Source organism: Salmo trutta, chromosome 3 (assembly GCF_901001165.1).
Source record: "Salmo trutta chromosome 3, fSalTru1.1, whole genome shotgun sequence".
In the NCBI taxonomy this organism is placed as follows: Eukaryota; Metazoa; Chordata; class Actinopteri; order Salmoniformes; family Salmonidae; genus Salmo; species Salmo trutta.
In genome coordinates this window covers 62594082-62612398 of record NC_042959.1, presented here as the reverse complement: position 1 = coordinate 62612398, position 18317 = coordinate 62594082, and the positions used below count along the sequence as shown (strand labels likewise).

The following is an 18317-nucleotide window of genomic DNA, read 5'->3' as shown; positions in this document are numbered from 1 at the left end:
TTTACTTACTATCCCTGGCCTATATAATCCCTATCCCTAGCCTATATACTCCCTGTCCCTAGCCTATATAATCCCTATCCCTAGCCAATATACTCCCTATCCCTGGCCTATATACTCACTATCCCTAGCCTATATAATCCCTATCCCTAGCCTATATAATCCCTATCCCTAGACTATATTTGTACTATCCCTAGCCAATATACTCCCTATCCCTAGCCTATATAATCCCTATCCCTAGCCTATATAATCCCTATCCCTAGCCTATATAATCCCTATCCCTAGACTATATTTGTACTATCCCTAGCCAATATACTCCCTATCCCTAGCCTATATAATCCATATCCCTAGCCTATATTCTTACTATCCCTAGCCAATATACTCCCTATCCATAGCCAATGTAAAACATCTAAATGAGTGGCATCACTTTTTTGTTGTCAGCTGTTTTTTTGTCATCTATTTTTCCTTAAAATGACCCCCCTAACCCTCATACACACTCCTCTCTCTCTTCCTCCTGTGTCTTTCCCTGTCTAAGAAGAGGAGGATACAGTACATTTGGAGTCAGAGAGTGGGAGAGTCCTATTGGCATTCTTTCTCATCCACGCTGCACACTTTTGTTCCAAGCGACATCGTGAGATCAGGCGAGACATAGAGAGCGGCTCCGGGGCCTCGACGTTGCTCAACAGGTAAGCACAGCTCTTCTCTCTCATGCAAATCCTTACACATATTCAAAGACTAGTGGCTTCTTTATGAGAGATGCACTGTCTCTCTTACTCTTTCTCTCTCTCACTATCGCTCCCTTTTTCTCTCTCTACCACGGTCTCTCTGTGAGCTCTCAGGAGACAGATAAGGATGAGTCAGTGGAGGTTTGAAAGGACGTCTTCTCTCCTTCTGTCTCTCTTTTTTTCTCTCTTCCAACTTTCTCTCGAGGCAAGTGACATGTTAGGGAGTCAGAGAGAGAGAGACACATTGAGTCGAAGTTGACAACTCTACAGAGCAGAAACAGAAACCAAGCCAAGCAGACAGACACTCTGCTCAGGTTGGTGAGAAGAGCTTCTCGGAGACATGCTGTCCAGCTGCCACTGTAAATTGCTGGACGAGGCTGATGCAATCTGGCTCGTCCACCTGCCCGTCCTTGACTTGGCTTGAAGTTTGCTCTGTCTATTTGCGTCTGGAGAAGCAGGCAGGCTCACCCAGGCAACGCTAATCAGACTGTCAGAGGACCACCATGTTTTCATGCACAATTAATTATTTTAGTTCGATTAAGCCATATGGATAACCTAATCTGCATCTTTGGCCTATAACTGATTCTGCTGGTGAGTGTCAGTGGGGTAATGGTGTCACAACAGACCTCCCCCATGAGGCCCTGTAATTGGGCCCACAGGCTAATGGTGAGATTGGCGGTGTGTGGGTGAGCCTGATATTAAGATGTAGGACCATATCTGAATTGCATGGTTGCATGAGGTTGAGGCTTCATTTTCTGCACATTGAGTGATTTCATGGGGTTTTGCATCAAATTGGTCCAGGATTGAGTGTATTGAGTTGTTTGATGGTGTTATGAAAGAAGCCATTAAAAATCTACCTGTCGGGGTCACGCCTGATGCCTCTGCTCTCTCCAATACCCTGGAGGGGAGAACGGCTGACTTGTCTCCAAGAGCAAATCAAATTTCAAATCAAACTTTCTCATTAGCATCTGTGGAAAGCTAGTGAGGGACAAGGTCAAAAACTGTAGTAGCAGTGAAGGTAGAATATCTACTGACTTATACAGGCAAGTTACAACAATGCTTATCCTGGGTGGTGAGCACCAGTTTTCAATCTAATCCTGACTCATACAACTCTATTGTTGTCAGTGAAATACAGATTATATTATACAGTACAAGGTTTTCCTAGACAAATACATTATTTAGCTTGATAGCACTTGAGTAAATGTGGACAAATTCAAGGAGTGTGAGTACTTTCTGAAGGCACTGTAGATACTGAATGAATGTAATTGTTCATGTATTCCATTATACTGTGTGCATGTGTGCGTGTTATGAAGCTTGTTGAGCTAGTTATGGATAATGACAGAGATCTGTGCAAGGACAAGAACTCGATTAGCTGCCAGGGCTGAAGGCCTGCTTTTTAGCTGTTTGTCTCATATTGTGAATTTTGAATATGTGTTTGTGTGTGTGCTTGCATGCATGTGTTCATGCATGCATACTCGTGTGTATGGTTTTCTCAGGTAGCCTAGTGTTTAGAGTGTCGCTGGTTTGAATACTTGAGCCAACAAGGTAAAAATATCTGCTGATGTGCCCTTGAGCAAGGCACTTAACCTACCATAGCTGACCCTGGAAATCAACACATTTCACTGCACCTATCTAGTGTTTGTGACAACAAAACATTAATTATTTATTTTTTGGATGATTGTTTTCTGCAATTGTTTTCTCCATTCATTTTAATTCTAACATGACTTCATCAGATTCCATCCAACAGACACAGCCCAGACCCAACCCTAAACATTGTCTAGGACAATGAAGCGAAACAAAAACAAACACTAGAGAATGAACCAATCCTCCATTTTGTGCACGGACCTATTTTCCCAGTAATTAAGCCCTGTGTTTGGGTTAGCAGTGGTGGCGGTAGTGCAGGGAGGGGACGGAAGGTCAGAGTTCGTAGGCTGCGGCTCTTTTCATTAAGATGTTCGGTAGAAACGTGTTGAGTCATGTAGCCTTCCTCTCCAGACCAGACCAGTTCTGCAGTAACAGCATCACTCCCACGGAGGAGGGAAGGCATGGGGAACTTTCATTACACATATAGAAACCAACCAGCCAGCACTTTACTCTCTCTGGTATTTAGATCTCAGATGTGAGGAAAATGGCAGACTGGGATGGAAAATAAGTATGAGGAAAATCAATTAATGAACATCGGTCGGGGCTGAAATGCTTATGGTGTTTTAAAGGGGCAATCAGCAGGTCAGGTTAAAACAAAGCGTCTCTCTGCGCATGTTTTGATAAGGGATTGGGCAGGAGAAATGTAACCACTCTCAAATTCATAAACAGAGCAAGGACTGACAATCCATGATATCAAAAGTATAATTTTAACCATGTTTTGAGGCTCTACAGTGTTAGTTTACATTTACGTTGTTTACAAACATTGGAGCTTTTGTTTTGGGTTCTGAGGGGATACGACAATTGAACCAAGCTCATGAGGTTAAGTTATATTGAAGTTATATTCTTCAAGAATCAATGGGTACATATCCTATATACAGTGAGTCCAAAAATGTATATACATACATGTAGCAACTGCAGATTGACCCTTTAATAAAGGGAGTATTAGAAAGAGGGAAAGGGAGGCAGAGAGAGAGAAACAGGGAGAGAGAGAAAGAGAAACAGACAAAGAGAAAAAAAGAGGGAGAGTGAGTGAGAGAAACAGAGAGGGTGATAGTGTGTGAGAGAGAAAGAGAGAGAGAGGGGGGAGAGAAGGCAGATTTGTTTTTGAGAGCTCAGAACAGACATCTAATGTGGTGAAGGGGGATCAAATTGCCCTTGTGTATTCAAAGTGTATGTTGGGGGGCTCTGAAATGCACTGATGTTTCTGAGAGCCAGGAATAATTGAGTGTGAGCTAATTCTTATCAAAGCCTGTTGGAGTGCAACTAATCGACTGAGGGGAGATGCCTCAAAGAACCGTTGCTTTTAATTCATTTTGTTTATTCAGATGAGAACATGTTTAGTTTTCAATCAAGTAAATCACTATTATTTGTTCCACCGCGACAGATAAATTGATTGATTGCAAACTAACTTAAAATGCACATCGGGTCCCTTTCCAAAAGAAACAGGCAGAGGGGGACTGTTAGATTAGAACAGAATGTAATGGACGTAGACATAGTGTTACTCATGGATTTATCTCAAAACTGTTGATGGGTTAATTCACTAGTGCATGCAAGAGTCATCCAATGATCTGTAACCAGGTTAGTCTGTCTTCACCAACATAGCTAGCTACAGTAGCTAGCACAATATGTGGCTATGGCTTTGAGAATACTTTGTGTGTGCTCGGTAACTCAAAACTTGACATTGAGTCAACTAAGCCTTGACTAACTCAACTTTCACCAACATGACGGTAGTCCGTCATTGTAAATTAGAATTTGTTCTTAACTGACTTGCCTAGTTAAATAAAGGTTAAATAAAAAAATTCAAAATTGACAAACAGTTCACTGTCTGTCATCTCTGTGATTGGTCGTTTCAGGATTCCGCAGGGCCTGGATTAAACGATTGGAGCCTGAGGTTTGAGATGGGTTTGTCATCAACAACGTGCTTCTCTAGTCCACTTCTTCTTCTCCTCACTCTGCAATGGGGTAAGAAAAACAGCCACAATGGACCTATTGTCACCTTTCCAACTCAGCAAGGCCTTCTGTTAAATTACACACCATTATATTACTCTATAGCACTGTGCTCTCATTGACTTTATGAGAGGCATAATCTAGAGTTCTGTTCAACTCAATGGATGAGTTTGCATCAAGGTTTCTGTAGCCTGTTGTAGTGTTGTTGATAATTGTATGCAGCACATCAGGAATTATTCCTTGAATAAGACCCTTTGCATTTCACTTACCTTGAATTGCATACTTCTGCCATTGGATTGTTATTCATCGACAATCACATTGATACAATTAGATATTGTGCTAAGGCCTCAACATTACGCTTCCTTGCCAATGTACCAGCTGGTTCTCAGAAGAGCAAAACCAACTGAATGGGAGCAGAAATAGGACAGCTTAACGACAACACATTGTCAGAAGAGAAGGATCCTGTGACGAGTGGCTAATCGTTTTCTCAAAATACGCTGTCGAATCACCAAGCTGTCAAAGTTGTTGTTTTTCCAATCTGTGCTCGTCTGTTTACTGCTGCTGGAACTCCTCAGACAATGACAATCTGTTCAGATTATTTTGTAAATCACATTAAAAAAGGGTGGCTGTCAATCAACATGAAATCCCACAGTACTTGTAAGCCTTTGCTCTGTGAAACAAATCTAGTTCCAGTGTTCATAGCATCATTATGCAGTTACAGCACATTTACTGACACATACAGTAAATCAGCTCCAAAATAAATCTAACAATCACAACGAATATTTATCATCCACACTAATCTGTTAATGGAACAGATCCCACTGTACTGCTGACATAATTATTTCAAGTTGATGAGGTCTGATAGCATGCGTTTACATTTAAATTCTCTCTCTCCTGCCTTTGCAAACATCACAGAGAGAAACAGAGAGACATTGTTCAGTAAGTTAAAAAGTGACAGGTATCATCTTCTCTTAACTTCTACCTGCTTTCTGTTGAGCCTGTCCAATGTTTTGATACTAATAACTTAGTATGCTTTTCATAGCGGTTCAGTTTATACTCCAGACTATGGCTAGCCTCTGCTTCCATCTCGTTGTGACAGCGAAGGCCATGGAGTTTTGTGGGCAGCATCAGCTCCATAGCATAATTCCAAGCCATTATCTCATTCAAATAGACGCCAAATCCTTGGATGGGGAAAGGAAATCAATGGCCTACGGTGTTTGCCTGTCTTACCACTTCCATCCCCCATGCACCTCTCTAGGTAGTGGCAGTAGAAGAAGAGAAGAATCCATTTTGTTCCTGTTTGTTTTTCAACTTCCTTTTGCTGCTCATTTGTACACGGAATTGTTGTGTATTCATTTTATGTAAACTGATATGCAAATGAAATTTTGTGGCTGGTTGTTTGCATGCGTCGTCTATAATGGCCAATCTTGCCCTTCACGTTTGACGTGAGGTGACTGATGTCCCCTTGATCTGAGAGTTCTCCCTCTCACTCACATTGTCGAGGCGCAGCCGAGCATGCAGTTCGCAAACAACTTTGTGATTGGCTCAAATAGGGTCAAGATTCAAACAACCTTCCAGAATTAGGCGGTGTAAATAGCTGCTCTCCTCTCCACTGCATAGTTTAAAAATAAGATGAATGCTTATATATTAGGGCCCATAATTAGCATAGGACTTTGCATGCAGAGCTACACTCGCATTACCTTGTGATCCTGGTCTCATTGTTCTAGCCTCCACCTCACTCACTCACTCCCAGGCTGGCTGAGTGGCGGTAAGGTTACCTTCCAGCCACCAGTGCAGTGTACCGGAGCGTTTCACTTCATACAGGGAGTGAGGGATTGCCCACCCCCACCTCCTGACACCCCCACACCACCTATGACAAACGAGGGCATTAAAGCAAATATCATTACTCTCATCTGTAGAAATTAGCCGAAGGGACATCGCCAGTGAAGAAAAAGCAATGGGTGAACGAGGGCTTGGTTGGATTCCCCCCCCCCCCCCGCCCTCTCTTCCTTTCCATTCCTTATCTCCTGGACCGAGGAGGGGTTTAATTCGCAGTAATTACATTATTGACTCATTTTCAGGGCCGAATTGCTCCAATTTCCCATCAATAAAACATACGATGTGATGAATAATGTGGCCCGACTCTACTGTGTTTATTTGAGCCCTCATCCCCTGCCTCCCTAGCTTTCCCTTCTTCCCCTCCATCTTCTCACCCTCCTCCTCTCCCTCCATCCATTTTACAATCCCCCTAACCCATCCCGCCCTCTGTTCCCGCTTTCCTCTCACCATCTTCCCTCCTTTCCCTCCCTCTCTTCTTCAGGTGTGGTGGAGGTGGGGGCCCAGCAGGCGTTCAGGACCCAGCCCAAGAACATGACGGTGCGTGCGGGGACTACGGTGATGCTGAGGTGTGAGGTGCTGAGGCCCTCAGGGGTTGTCCAGTGGGTGAAGGATGGCCTGCTTCTGGGTCCACAACAGAGCCTGCCGGGGTTCCCTCGCTACAGCCTGTTGGGGGACCCTAAGAGAGGTGAGAGCCCGGGGAAGGGTTAGGGTTAGAGTTTGGGTTGTGGTTGATGGTTAGGGCTAAACCAGGATGTGGACTTGAAGCTAGGGTTAGGGTTATGGCCAGGGTTGAGCCGGGCTGTGGACATGAAGCTAGGGTTAGATTTAGGGTTGTGTTTGAGGCTAGGGTTAGGGTTGAACCAGGATGCAGACATATAGCTAGGTGTAGGGTTGGCGTTTGCGTTATGGTTGAATACAAAGTAGGGAAATGTTAATAGTAGGGGGAAATGGGTGGGAAAAGCAATATATCAAAATTGGGTAAGAAATAATGACAGGGAAGCATAAAATGATAACACACATGGGTAGTAGCCCAACACAAATGTTTTTTACAGCTTGAGCATATGCAGAACACAAGCTACCAAATTAAAACATTGAGTGGTAGACAACCCATAGGACAAGATGAACATGAGGAATATGTCTGCATTATGAGCACAGAGATGCAGTCGCAGAATGAAGGCCTACACAAGCCACGCAAACATGTCAAAAGGGCCAAGAGTTCAAGCATTGTGTTGTTGCTCTAAGAAGTGTGTGAATTTGATGGTTTTCTTTATTGTGACATATTTCAAATGACAGGTTGTTCGCTGTGAGGGTGAACGGTGCATCTGTCCGCTTTAATTGCATTGGCTGTAAAACAGACATAGTAGCAGTAAGCCTACACTGTATAGCCTTGATATGCATGGAGGACACAGTGATAGGCCTAAATGAAGTTACCACGGGGACCTGATGGTAGTGGCTTAACAGAGGACGTCTAAACAGAGGCCATCTGTGACTACAGAGACTATGTGAATGTGAAATAGCCTCGCGTGTACCACCATTGCCCCCCTCAGAAGTGAATATATGGAAAATGAAAGTGGCAAGAGAGAGTGAGAGATATAGAGAGAGATGACAGCAATACAATTAGACCCAACCAAATCATGAAAAAACAAAAAGATAATTACTTGACACATTGGAAAAAATGTACAAAAAAACAGAGCAAACTAAAATGCTATTTGGCCCTGACCACTGTGCCTGACCCAAAATAAAGGAAATCTTTGACTATGTGCAGACTCAGTGAGCATAGGTTTGCTATTGAGAAAGGCCGCTGAAGGCAGACCTGGCTCTCAAGAGAAGACAGGCTATGTGCACACCTGCCACAAAATTGGGCGAAAGCTGAGCTGCACTTCCTAACCTCCTGCCAAATGTATGAACATATAAGAGACACATATTTTCCTCAGATTACACAGACCCACAAAGAAATCGATAACAAATCCAATTTTGATAAACTCCCATATCTATTGGGTGAAATACCACAGTGTGTCATCACAGCAGCAATATTTATTACCCTTTGCCCCAAGAAAAGTGCAACCAGTGAAGAACAAACACCTGTAACGTCCGTCGTATGGAGTAGACCAAGGCGCAGCGGGTTGAGTGCTCATATTTAACTTTTATTTGAGACACGTAACAAAACAAGAAAACAAACGAACGAACGAACAAACGAACAAACGAACAAACGAACAAACGAACAAACGAACAAACGAACAAACGAACAAACGAACAAACGAACAAACGAACAAACGAACAGTCTTGCAGGCTACACACAGCAATGCAAAAACAACTTCCCACAAACGACAGGTGAAAAAGGGCTACCTAAGTATGACTCCCAATCAAAAACAACGATGTACAGCTGTTCCTGATTGAGAGCCATACCAGGCCAACACAAATAAATATACAACATCGAAAAACTATAGAAATGCAAAACATAGAACAAAACCCCAAAATCCCGGCAACACAAAACAGACACACCCCTGCCACGCCCTGACCAAACTACAATGACAAATAACCTCTTATACTGGTCAGGATGTGACAACACCATTGTAAATACAACTTATATTTATGTTTATTTATTTTCCCTTTTGTACTTTAACTATTTGCATATCATTACAACACTGTACATAGAAATAATATTATTTTAGAACTTTTGGAATGTGTGTAATGTTTACAGTTCATTTTTATTGTCTATTTCACTTTTGTTTATTACTATTTCACTCGCTTTGGCAATGTAAACATACAGTACCAGTCAAAAGTTTGGACACACCTACACATTCAAGGGTTTTTCTTTATTTGTACTATTTTCTACATAGTAGAATAATAGTGAAGACATCAAAAATATGAAATAACACATGGAATCATGTAGTCACCAAAAATGTGTTCAACAAATCAAAATGTACTTTATATTTGAGATTCTTCAAAGCAGGCACCCTTTGCCTTGATGACAGCTTTGCACAATCTTGACATTCTCTCAACCAGCTTCACCTGGAATGCTTTTCCAACAGTCTTGAAGGAGTTCCCACATATGCTCAGCAATTGATGGCTGCTTTTCCTTCACTCTGCGGTCCAACTCAACCCAAACCATCTCAATTGGTTTGAGGTCAGGTGATTGTGGAGGCCAGGTCATCTGATGCAGCATTCCATCACTCTCTTTCTTGGTCAAATAGCCCTTACACAGCAATAATTTAGATTTTTCAAACATACGACTATTTTACACCATTTTAAAGACAAGACTCTCGTTAATCTAACCACATTATCCGATTTCAAAAAGGCTTTACAGTGAAAGCAAAACATTAGATTATGTTAGGAGAGTACATAGCCACAAATAATCACACAGCCATTTTCCAAGCAAGCAAATATGTCACATAAACCCAAAACACAGCTAAATGAAGCACTAACCATTGATGATCTTCATCAGATGACACTCCTAGGACATTATGTTATACAATACATGTATGTTTTGTTCAATCAAGTTCATATTTATATCCAAAAACAGCTTTTTACATTGGCATGTGATGTTCAGAACTAGCATTCCCACCCAAAACTTCTGGAGAATTTACTAAATTACTCATCATAAACGTTGACAAAATACATAACAATTATTTTAAGAATTATAGATACAGAACTCCTTTATGCAATCGCTATGTCATATTTTAAAATAGCTTTTCGGCGAAAGCACATTTTGCAATATTCTGAGTACATAGCTCAGCCATCACGGCTAGCTATTTTGACACCCGCCAACTTCGAGGCACCTTTGCTGATCTTCGTCAGAATGCACTCCCAGGACTGCTGCTTCCACAAGAAATGTTGTTTTTGTTCCAAATAATCCATAGTTATGTCCAAATACCTCCGTTTTGTTTGTGCGTTCAGGTCACTATCCGAAGGGTAATGCGCGAGCGCATTTCGAGACAAAATAATTCTTTATGTTCCTTTACCGTACTTAGAAGCATGTCAAATGCTGTTTAAAATCAAATTTTATGGTATTTTTCTTGTAAAATAGCGATAATATTCCAACCGGACAATAGTGTATTCATTCAAAGAGGAAAAGAAAACACAGCATGGTCGCGGGACCGCGCATATCCAATCTCTTAGTCACCAGGAAGACCACTGACAAACTGAGCTACCATACTCTGCCCAGAGACAGGAGAGGCCTCAATCCGCTTTCTGAAGGCTTTAGAGAGCCAATGGAAGCCTTAGAAAGTGCAACGTAACCCCAGGGATACTGTAGTTTTGAAAGGGACTAGAAAGAAGATCTACAAATTCGCAGACAGGCCACCTCCTGCTTGGAATCTTCTCAGGTTTTTGCCTGCCATATGAGTTCTGTTATACTCACAGACACCATTCAAACAGTTTTAGAAACTTCAGAGTATTTTCTATCCAAATCTACTAATAATATGCATATTCTCATTTCTGGGAAAGAGTAGTAACCAGTTTAAATCGGGTACGTTTTTTATCCGGCCGTGAAAATACTGCCCCCTAGCCCATACAGGTTAAGTTTGCCTTGAATTTAAAAAAAATTACTGACAGTGTCACCAGTAAAGCACCCCACATCATCACACCTCCTCTTCCATTCTTCACGGTGGGAACTACACATGCGGAGATCATCTGTTCACCTACTCTGCATCTCACAAAGACACGGCGGTTGGAACCAGAAATCTCACATTTGGACTCATCAGAGAAAACAACAGATTTCCACAGGTCTTTTTTATTTTTTATTTTACCTTTATTTAACTAGGCAAGTCAGTTAAGAACAAATTATTATTTTCAATGATGGCCTAGGAACAAGGGGTTGGTTAACTGCCTTGTACAGGGGCAGAACGACTAATGTCCATTGCTCTTGTTTCTTGGCCCAAGCAAGTCTCTTCTTCTTATTGGTGTCCTTTAGTAGTGGTTTCTTTGCAGCTATTTGACTTTGAAGGCTTGATTCGCGCAGTCTCCTCTGAACAGTTGATGTTGAGATGTGTCTGTTACTTGAACTCTGTGAATCATTTATTTGGGCAGCAATTTTTGAGGCTGGAAACTCTAATGAACTTATTGTCTGCAGCAGAGGTTACTCTGGGTCTTCCTTTCCTGTGGTGTGCCTCATAAGAGCCAGTTTCATCATGGTTTTTGACACTGCACTTGAAGAAACTTTCAAAGTTCTTGGCATTTTCCGGATTGACTGACCTTCATGTCTTCAAGTAATTAATGACTGTTAATTCCCTTTGCTTATTTGAGCTGTTCTTGCCATAATATGGACTTGGTATTTTACCAGATAGGGCTATCTTCTGTATACCACCCCTACCTTGTCACAACACAACTGATTCGCTCAAACGCATTAAGAAGGAAATAAATTCCACAAATTAACTTTTAACAAGGCACACCTGTTAATTGAAATGCATTCCAGGTGACTACCTCATGAAGCTGGTTGAGAGAATGCCAAGAGTGTGCAAAGCTGCCATCAAGGCAAAGGGTGGCTACTTTGAAGAATCTCAAATATAAAATATATTTTGATTTTGTTGAACACTTTTTTTGTTACTACATGATTCCACGTGTTATTTCAAAGTTTTGATGTCTTCACCACATACAATGTAGAAATGATTCTACAAAATCAAAAATAAAATAAAAACCCTTGAATGAGTAGGTGTGTCCAAACCCCCTTAAATTGAAATGGAATTGAGAGAGAGAGAGATGAGAATAAAATTATGTAGCAGGATACGCACACGGCGTGTGTAAAAGGTAATCGTCAATTAGAAGGCAATCCTAAATAAGAGCATAGCATTTGCTCATGCTCAACCAGCACAGAGCCGCATGGTGCTATTCCATGCTGCCATGGCTGTTGTGAGACACACAACACTAGCAGACTGGCACACGGGAGTTGACAGACATTCAGGTACACACTAAACTCTAGAAATTGCACACATATTCACAGACACTGATAGGCAGAATGAGACACTTATATATGCTTGTGGCATACACATTCTTAAATCTATAGAAGCAAAAACACAAGCGTTATCACTTGACGCCACTCGATGAAACTTGTCACTGATTGTCACCATCAGTGATGTCTGTTGGCGCTGAAAGAGCTCTCACACTCTCACATACGCTCTGACACACACACACACACTTGGCAAGTTGATTGCGGCATTTGTGGTGAGTAATTTCAGGAAAGAGGAAAATTATTAATAATTCGAAGTCTTCCCGCTGTATGATAGCATAGATGTGAAAATTGCTGCTGGTTGGTATTAATTATCTTGCCAGCTTTGTTGATGAGTCCTTTTTTAGGACTGGGAGGTTGTCACACCAATATGCTATTTTATACATGTTAGTACGCTGTGAGTCAGAGAGCGACACAAAGCAGGAAAAAGCCTCCCAGACCCCAAACATCCTATAATACACACGTTTAATGGCATCAGTCAACATGTTAACCCGTGGATGGTGAAACACTATCAGGAGAGATATAAAGATGGAGAGGCACTTTGTCTGTCCTCCTCAATCGATACATACCATATTCCCACCAATATAAAACAACATGACAGATCTGGAGTCAGACTTCATACACCACACAGCTATCCCTCTTCGTTGGTTAGTGTGTGTCTGCTATTTTCCAAACCTACGTAGCCTAATGGTAAATCAACAGGGTGTGAGACCAAGTTGCAAAACAAAAAGTCCCCGAATTCAGGTACACAATGCTAAAGAAAATATTTACTGAATTGGACTAAAGCCTCTTGTGTTATAAACAGATGGAATTCCAGTGTGTATCTGGTGCTAAGATCCTCCTCAGTACTGTATGTGTGGAAACCAAGCTCTCTCACGGTGGTCGGTAGTCAATACCACTCTCTCTCTCCTCTTTTCAAAGGGCTTCAACTTGGTGCCTGATAAATGAGAATCCTACCAGTCTGTTTCCCCATAGGTATCGATGATGCAGGCAGACACTACGCTGAATCTACAGTATTATAACAGCTCTGTATCAACCACATAATCTGGCAGCATTACAGATATTCAAGTCTTTCATTTCCCACACAAAACATCTGTGTTCATTCAACCATGTTTCCTCGGTTGAAGGTAATTCAAAGATCAGTGGTTTTTGGAACCAGTGCCCCATAGAGACACAAGGGCTTGGTAGTGAATGTTCATAGATGTACATTGGGTGTGTACAAAGAGAGCTATTTCAGATGAAGAGTGAATGGTAGAGACTAAATGGACCACCTCTCATTGTAATTACAGTTCATTGTGTGAAGCTTCGCAATTACAAGATACTGCGTCATTACAACATGAATTACTGTCTTTGTGTCTCTCTCTACTCCAGGACAGTACTATCTCCAAATCGAGAAAACCGAATTGGAGGACGACGCCCCCTACGAATGCCAAGTGGGCCAGTCCGAGAGCAGCCGGGCAATCATCTCCCATACAGCGTGGATCAATGTGCAGAGTGAGCAAAACCACTGTTACTCCACAGGGGGGCACAGAGGGTGGTGGGTCATCTTATTCAAGAGAAAGCATGACATTAATGTATGAAAATCTTCAGGAGCTCAGCCACACACTGGACCTCTTGACCTGTAATCTACAGGTCCTTGTCCTTGACACAATGTGTTATTTGTTGCTATGCAACTTGAGTCTGCTGTTTAGGCTTATTTTGGGCTCAAAATTATAGCGATTAAACCCGTTTCTTACTTTTATTTGTACATAAACAGAGTACAATAACATAAAGTGGCCATTTTTGTTACTTCTCGGATATTTAAGCAATAAGGTCTGAAGTGGTGTGTTACTGTATATGGCCAGTATACCACTGATAAGGGCTGTTCTTAGGCCCTACGAAAGCGGAGTGGATACACCCCTTAGCTGTGGTATATTTGCCATATACCACAAACCTCGGAAGGTTCCTTATTGCTTTAATAAACTGCTTACCAACATATTAAAATAATGAATGACATATTTTCATTAAAAACATTATTTTCATAAGTCAATTCATACTATTTCATCCTTCCACCAAAGGAAATATTTTCCCATCATTGCTATGCAATCAAAGAATGCTTTCCATTCAGCCTGGCTAACATTCTTGTCTTTTGTTAGCTCGCCATCGACCGAAAACAAAATCACGTCAATCTCTGCAGTTGAAATGATAGCAAACTAGCTGTATTTCCTTTTGTTTGAGTTTTTTCTATTGAAAATTCTTTGGATATATCCATAATAATGATTCTGATTTTGCCTGGCTCAGTCAGAAAAGTTGCTGTCTCATCAGGACACCGTTCACTCTCTATGACAGAGGACGATCTCATTTGTAAATTGCAAAATGTTTGCAGAATTGCAAAGAGGCAGACAGCAAGGTGAATACAGTAACCCCAACCCAACAGTTGCACAGTCCATCCGCTAATCCCATGACCATGAACTGCAGGACATATCTAAGATTATTCCTTTATCGCACACAATAGAGAAATATGACAATTGAGATATGTTCTAGATTCAATGGACCACACACAAGCAGTGTGTGAGCCTCCGTCCGTAACATCCACTCATGGTGCTCCGTGTCAGTAGCTCCTGGAGAAGTAAATCATAATAGAATGGGAGTGAATGAAAAGTTTCCACACAGACGTGGGAAGGAATGGATGTAATTGTGAGTACACCAGGCCGCCTGTTGTCACTTTATGATGAACAGCATACTCTCTCATTCCCTTTCTCCTCTCTCTCCTCTCTTTCACCTCTTTCTCGCTCCTCTCTCTCATTTCTCTCTCTCCTCTCTCTCTCTCACCCTCTTTCTCGGAGCTGGCTTTCTCTGTCTCCTTGCTTTTGGGAGCTATGCCATATGTGGAGAGCACGGTGACTCTGAAAGAGCTTTTCTTCTCCTGCTACGGTGTATTCATTTCCCCCTTCTCCATTCATCTCTCGCTCTTTCACTCTTTCTTTTTGGGGGCCATGGAGTGTGTATACTGGGGTGCTGGGGATGGGGGGGGCGTTGCCTTGGTGACTCTCGCTGCCTCTCTCGCTCTCCTGGGAAGGGAGCAGATTTTTCTGACATCAATGGGAGAGACTGAGAGAGAAAGGAAGGAGGGGGAGTGAACCCCAGCTCTCTCTACACTCCCCCCTGTTCCAGCCAGCTCCGTCTTTATACACCTGCAGCTACAGCAGGACTCAGTCCCACATTTATCACTGCTGTGACTTGAAGTGTGTTGTTGGGTGGGTGTGTACACAGTCACTCACAATACGTAAAGGCTATCCACCCAGGTGCCTATGAGGCACCGGGCCCAGATCAGAGAGGTCCAGGCCCAGATCAGAGAGATCAGGGTGTCAGGAGACTGTAGTGTAGTAGTTTGTCTGGAGGAGACCTTCCACTCTCCTGTCTGTCCAACATGCGCAGATCCTAATGCTCCCACACTTCCCAGCTGCTATCCCTGAATATTTTCCCTGAATGTTTTCCAACTGATTCCATGACAGATGGATGTATTGATATAATCAGACAGACAGACAGACCAGCCTGAGGCCACAGACTAATCTAAATCCTGCAACAGCAGTGGTCGTCAGTCCTGGGGACCCAGAGGTGTGCAGACGTGTGTTCCAGAACAACACTAAAACACTTGCTTCAACTAATCACAGGCTTTAATATTAGTTGATGAGTTGAGTCAGATGTGTTATTATTGTAATACTGGGTTAGAACCAAAGCCAGTACTGTACAAGCTATGAGTGAAATGAGTAACACAGCTTGACAGCTTTCCAATGAGTTAAGAGTTCCTCCAGACTACCACAGCTCCCATGATAACACAGACAGCCTCTACCAGTCAGCCAACCAAAACACTATCGCACTATCTCCTTTAAGAAAAGAGAGATAGAGGTTGTCACGCCCTGATCTGCTTCACCTGTCTTTGTGATTGTCTCCACCCCCCTCCAGGCGTCGCCCATCTTCCCCATTATCCTCTGTGTATTTATACCTGTGTTCTCTGTTTGTCTGTTGCCAGTTCGTCTTGTTTGTCAAGCTTACCAGAGTTTGTCCTGTCAGCGCTTGTCTTTTCCCAGCCTCTCTTTTTCTCGCCCTCCTGGTTTTTGACCCTTGCCTTGCCTGTCCTGACCCTGAACCTGCCCGCCCGACCATCTGCCTGCCCCTGAGCCTGCCTGCTGTCCTGTACCTTTGCCCCTTTCTGGATTTCCAACCTCTGCCTGACCTGAACCTGAGCCTGCCTGCCATCCTGTACCTTTGCCTCTGTTGCTGTAATAAACACTGTTACTTCGTCAAGGTTTGCATCTGGGTCTTACCTTATCCTGATAGAGGTAGAGACGCAAAGAGAGTGAGAAAGCATAGAAAGATCATGTAAAACCAAAAGAAAAGCGAGCCTTGCTCTCTAGTTGGATTCCCCCAGGTCGGAGTGGTGGATTGTGGGTATCATCACCAGCTAATTCAAGACGGATCACCACACGCATCGAACAGTCGAGAGGGAGGCACACAAACGTCAATAAGTCCTCTCAGCGGGCCAACAAAGAGACATTTTCGAGACATTTCTATCAGGGGCGACATAATTCCTGTGTGTTTTTCCCATCCTGCCGAGTTCAGATAGGGGATTACGGCAATAGGCAGATCAAGCGGCAGCAAGTAATCCATGACAAAAACAACCTCTCCACCACCCCCGCATCCTCCCGCCGAAACTTATACCCCCGGCCTCCGCCCGTCAGAATATCAGAACACCTGACACATCCACTGTCCTTTGTTTGAAACCATTAGCGTTTCCATATAATCCTATTAATTAACAAGTCCCTCTTTCCATTTTCTCCTCTCTCTCTCTCTCGCTTTTTCTCTGTCTCCCTTTATCTCTCTCTCGCTCTCTCTCTCTCTAAGCACAGGCCTGCCTGTATATCCGGATCCTGCAAATAATATTCTAAATGTTTTTGTTTGATGTGTCCCCGTTTTTAGGAATACGTTACTCATGCAGTTAAGCTGCAGTTAGGTATTTCTGTGGGAGTAGACGGGGATTGGGGGAAAGGGGGGTGTTTAAGCTTGTTATCAGTGTTGGTTGGGGGTTAGAGACAACAGTTAGAGGTACGACGGTTGGCTAACGAGTTTAGCGCACGAAGAGTATACTGCACAATGAGCCTTCATGTTATGGCACTACTTTATGAATAATGTAGCAACTCATAAACGTGGGCATTTACACAAGCAGAATGGAAGGCAGGGTGATTTTGTTCAATGGGTATACCTTTGTTCTATTTGCCTGTGAAATAGGCCCTCTTTTTCAGCACAGTGAGCAATCAGGTACTAGCTGCCCAAGGCTGCGGACCAAAAAATGAGCCTTAGCTAGGTATGTGGTGTGCTGCGGATATGAGAAGCATTTTACGAGTTATTGCTCAATAATGTCAAATATGTGGCCAGGTCAAAAAGCTAGTGAGTGTTCTGTTGTTTTTTTTTTTGTTGTTGTTTTGTCTGTCTCTAGTATCCAGTTCTCACTCACAGGGAAAATGCTGTGTCTTTGTGACAGGGGATGGAGGTGGGGGTTGTTGAATAAGATGTTGTTTCTTATGTAATGTGAAAGATGAGGGGGAGAAGGACTGACTGGGGCCTATTTCTGTCTTGGACACCTGCTTCGCTTCCTGTTCAGCACTGGGGAGAACGGAAGAGAGGAGGAGAGGGATGAGGAACGAGGGAGGAGGATGAAGGGGGAGGACCGCTTCAATGGCTTTCAGCCTCAAATCTCACACACCTGAGTCCTTAGTGTGTGCGTGTGTCTGTGCGGCGTGCATGAATGCATGCATGTCTGGTTTGATCTAGTGAGTCTGCACATGAAGAGTTTCATTCCAAAACGCTATATATCCTTTTTCAAAAATGTTGCTAAATTAGCTTTTAATGTTTAAAGAAATTAGGAAATAGATTGGTGTGTTTATCTAATCATGGCATGGGGTTGTTCAATGACAGACATGTATTTGTTTCAAATATAATTTGATGGTTTCATTTCAGAGAGACAAACAATCATGTTTTTGGAGGCAAAATGCTATATATCTGCCTCACTCTCATAGAAATAAGTAGTACTGCTTGGTTTTACACAGCCAAATGTAACAAATAAATATATTTAAATGTACTGTATGTAAAACAATACAATTTGCCATTTTACTCATTGAGCAGATACTCTTATCCAGAGCAACTTACAGTAAGTGCATCTATCTTAAGATAGCTAGGTGAGA

At 42.5% G+C, this 18317-nt stretch overlaps 1 protein-coding gene across 7 annotated transcripts in view; it reads left to right on the top strand.

Annotated features, from left to right (window-relative positions):
- Positions 1-531: 531 nt before the first annotated feature.
- Positions 532-18317, top strand: part of nphs1 (NPHS1 adhesion molecule, nephrin) — a 53517-nt gene continuing 35731 nt past the window's right edge. For 4 of the 7 annotated variants that reach the window (XM_029744307.1, XM_029744294.1, XM_029744302.1 and 1 more), the window contains exons 1-4: positions 532-683; positions 4220-4328; positions 6634-6837; positions 13468-13590. In XM_029744307.1, coding sequence (XP_029600167.1) covers positions 4265-4328; positions 6634-6837; positions 13468-13590 — 391 coding nt within the window. In that variant the 5' untranslated portion in view covers positions 532-683; positions 4220-4264. The remainder of the gene's footprint in view (positions 684-4219; positions 4329-6633; positions 6838-13467; positions 13591-18317) is intronic. The other 3 variants (XM_029744278.1, XM_029744275.1, XM_029744272.1) reach the window with 1 other exon arrangement.